This window comes from Sinocyclocheilus anshuiensis, unplaced genomic scaffold (genome assembly GCF_001515605.1).
Source record: "Sinocyclocheilus anshuiensis isolate Anshui unplaced genomic scaffold, SAMN03320099.WGS_v1.1 scaffold609, whole genome shotgun sequence".
Classification (NCBI taxonomy): Eukaryota; Metazoa; Chordata; class Actinopteri; order Cypriniformes; family Cyprinidae; genus Sinocyclocheilus; species Sinocyclocheilus anshuiensis.
The window spans coordinates 990,070-993,900 of NW_015541011.1; the positions used below are offsets into that span (position 1 = coordinate 990,070).

The window sequence follows — 3,831 nt, forward strand, 5'->3', positions numbered from 1 at the left end:
AGCCTTATAAACATACTTATTATTTATCTGTATATCTATCACCATATGTGTGGGGGTTGCCTGATAATGAGTCAATTTTGCCACCATCTGATGCATGTCACACATTCCTGAGAATGTGCTGATTCAGACAACACTGTTTTTGTCTTTTTACTTCTGAAAATATACACATCAACAATGTAAGTACTGAACTTACATTTTATTGAGTTTTCACCTTCATGGTATAAATAAATGATTGAAGCAAATGGTTAAACAAAAGTATTGCCTGTAGTTAACGAATTGAGAGGATAGGGGAGGGAAGGGGTTCCTGAATGCCCTCAGTGGTATTTTGGGAAGGCCATCTGCTCCTGTTCATGGTTCATTTAACAAGCTACTGGGGACAGGCCATTTTCCCTGAGAGCAACAGATATAAAAGGACTCTGTCCCACCCTGTGAGGATAGAAGCCACTTGACTTTTTCAAATTGATGTCACAAGAGACCCGTTCAGCAGTGTCCTCCACCCTCCCTTACTTCCTTCTTGAATTTCTAACTTATAACAGAATGTGAAAGAACATAAATTCACCAAACCTGCTTGCATTTAAGCCCAAAACTCAGTCAGTGTGTATGTTATTCGATAAATAATACAGGTATATTTTCCTTCTTACCTTCCCAGATGTCCATAGGTGTATTGTGAATCTGCAAGCAGTAAAGCGATCTCCCCTTGCTTCATCGAAATGGTGCACTCTTCCAGGGCCTATACAGTCACATTTTAAACTTCAGGTAACACATAGATTTTACTGTACATGCACTGATTATCTCAACAAGATAACTTAAAGGAAGCAATGCATATTATAAGGCTTTAACGCAGTCTGAAGTGTCTAAACAAGCTGGCAAAAAAGATTGACCTTACTAACTTTTCACTGAAAGTGAATCAGCAAGGAGGTGACTTTTTCACAGCCTTGGGTAAACACATACAGAACTCAACATGTGAAAACACAGGTTAATCCCTATGGAAAACTCAACAGGCAGCAGGTGTGAGGTGATAGGCAGGATGCAGGTAGGTGTTTCAGGGCTTCTTGTGAGTGTTTGTGTGTGTGTGTGTGTGTGTGTGTGTGTGTGTGTGTGTGTGTGTGTGTGTGCGTGTGCGTGTGTGTGTTTGCGGCTGCCCCTCCTCTGCCTGTCTGTGTGCCTCACCTGGTTGACATCTCCCTCTCCGATAACGAAGACCAACTTGCAGTCTTTCTCCACCACAGTCCTATCCTCCAGCACACCCTGCATTTTCAGTGTGACTTCCTGACCCCAAGCCGGGGTCAGGGCATTCTCGGGACTGGCCTGTAACACCTTCTTCCTTATCAGACGCTCATCTACAGGCAGTTGGGGTAGTGGAGGGAAAACAGGGGGAGGGGAAAGAGATCAACAAGACCCTAAAGCAATAGTGTCAAAGTTGGGGATGTTCTTAGTGTGGTGTTAGTGAAGCTGGTTGACCAAGGAGGTGTTTCTGGTTAAGCAAGTGTAGGGGTTAGTTCACCCAAAAATGAACATTTTGTCATCATTTGCCTTATATCGTTCCAAAACTATATGACATTCTTACTTCTGTGAAACAAAAAAGAAGATATTTTAAAGAATGTTTCAACTGTTTTTGTCCATGTAATGAAATCTATTGGGTCAAAAAACAACATTGAACTCTGTTGACTTTTATTGTTTGGACAAAAACACAGACATTTTTCTTTGTTTTGAAACAACGTGAGAGTGGAATAAGTGATGACAGAATTATCATTTTTGAGAGAACTATCCCTTTAAGAAACTTTTTGGGGACATCAGCACATCAGCATCACATGCTCTAGAGCAGAGGTGCCCAAACTCGGTCCTGGAGGGCTGGTGTCCTGCAGAGTTTAGCTCCAACTTGCCTTAACACACCTGCTGGGAAGTTTCTAGTATGCCTAGTAAGAGCTTGATTAGTTGGTTCAGGTGTGTCTAACTGGGGTTGGAGCTAAACTCTGCAGGACACCGGCCCTCCAGGACCGAGTTTGGGCACCCCTGCTCTAGAGCAACACCCCATACATAACATTCTAGTGTCCAGCAATACTGGGATAGCGTGCACTCTTACAAATAAAGGTCCTTTATTAGCATCTATGGTTCCATGAAGAATTTTTAACATCCATGGAACCTTTCCATGGAACAAAAAGTTATTTATAGTAGAATAAGTTTCTTCAGATTATAAAAATGTTCTTCACACTAAATGTAGGGTCACTTTGGCGAAATTCTGTGGTCAAAAAAGGTCCATTGTTTATTGTCATTAGTGTAGTGATGTAGGAAGCATGTATAGTCCCACAGAGGTTACTTTCAAACCAAGCAGCTTTCTATTGGTCATCATGGTGAATGCCTGTGACCAACTTGAACCCTTTGCGAAATCTGCATTGGGAAATCTTTTGCCCTCATATGAAATTCCCAATCGTGTGGATTTGCCAAACCACAGTAAATGTGACTGCACAGAAACGTTCACTGAAAGGTTCCTTTTTGAGCCCAAAATGTTCCTAATCTATGGCATCACTGTGAAAACCTTTTTGGAACTCAGACTTAACAAATGTATGTCATCATGGACATCTTACCTGCAATGTCCTTCCAGTCATCTGCCAGAAACAGCTCTTCAAAGCTGGTGGTGGTCCACTCTTCTATCTCAAAGTCTGAAAAAAGAGTGTCCACTGAGCTGTCCCTTTCTTCCACTGCTTCAATTTCCTTAAAACGAACTGTTTTCCCAAAGCTGGGAGTCTTTGTCAGTTTTCTGCTGTCCCCTGTGTCTGATTCATTGGTCTCAGGTGGGCTGGTGTGAGAATTTGAGGAGATGTGCTCATTGGTTGGGTCGCTGCTTGAGTCATTAGCATCTGTTGGCATGTTGCTTAAGTTTTCAGCACACATCATCTCTTCTGCCACTTTATTATCCGTTTCATTTTTTGCCTCACTTCCTTCGTCATCCTCTTTGACTTCTACCGTTTTCTTCCCATCCTCCTTTCCTGTGATATTCATTCTCTGTAACTCCATGCTTGGTTCTTGAAACGCCTGCCAAGGCTGCAAAATGGCTTCTTCACTCTTCACCTCCTGTTTGTCACTAACTGTGTTTACGAACATCTCAGACTCCAACGTTGTCTCCTCTGCTTCTTCAGCTTCTGGTTCCATGTCCCCACACTGTGCTAAGGATACCATTTATCTCTTCTTAAAAGTGCTGAATGTCTTCCCAGCACACACCACACACCAGGTTTATAGAAACTGATGTCGCTGCTGCTCAACTGCCAAACCGATGAGCACCTGTATCCATTAGTGACAGCGTGTAGTATTTTCTAAAGCACGACATCCACATGGACTCTAATAGAATTATCATGGAAATGCATCGCCACATGACATAAATCCCATCCGTGGTCAGTCCATTTCCTGCAGATTTTGTAAAAGGGTCCTCGTTGAAATGTTTTGCAGTGAAGAATGCAGAAAATGATCAATGCGTGAGAATTGTGTTGAAATGTAAAGCCCTACTGGTCAGTAGTGTTGTGTGCAGTGATAATCTGTTGGATTAGAAGAGCAAAATCTAATCTGCCCCAACGTCTGTAAATTTCTTAATGACTTCATCACGTCGTCCCATAATGCAGTTTCCATGAATGCATCCACCAATAAGAGGACTTCAGGGACTGGTTGCTTTTTTAATTATAATATAATGTACAAATATAGATTTTTCTTTTTGTAACAATGTAAAAGTGATTTTGATCAATTAAATGCAACATTGCTGAATATAAAGTATTAAATTGTTTCACGCAGACACACACACACACACACAAATTTTGGTGTGTATTCTAATCCTATTCACAT

At 41.6% G+C, this 3,831-nt stretch overlaps 1 protein-coding gene across 3 annotated transcripts in view; it reads right to left on the reverse strand.

Annotated features, from left to right (window-relative positions):
• The window catches only part of LOC107690371 (peptidyl-prolyl cis-trans isomerase FKBP8-like), a 52,547-nt gene extending 49,029 nt beyond the window's left edge, over window positions 1-3,518 (reverse strand). For 2 of the 3 annotated variants that reach the window (XM_016488682.1, XM_016488680.1), the window contains exons 1-3: window positions 2,586-3,518; window positions 1,171-1,340; window positions 642-730 (exon numbers count right to left, since the gene is read on the reverse strand). In XM_016488682.1, the coding sequence (XP_016344168.1) occupies window positions 642-730; window positions 1,171-1,340; window positions 2,586-3,177 (851 nt within the window). In that variant the 5' untranslated portion in view covers window positions 3,178-3,518. The remainder of the gene's footprint in view (window positions 1-641; window positions 731-1,170; window positions 1,341-2,585) is intronic. The other variant, XM_016488681.1, reaches the window with a different exon arrangement.
• Between the last annotated feature and the right edge of the window lie 313 nt (window positions 3,519-3,831).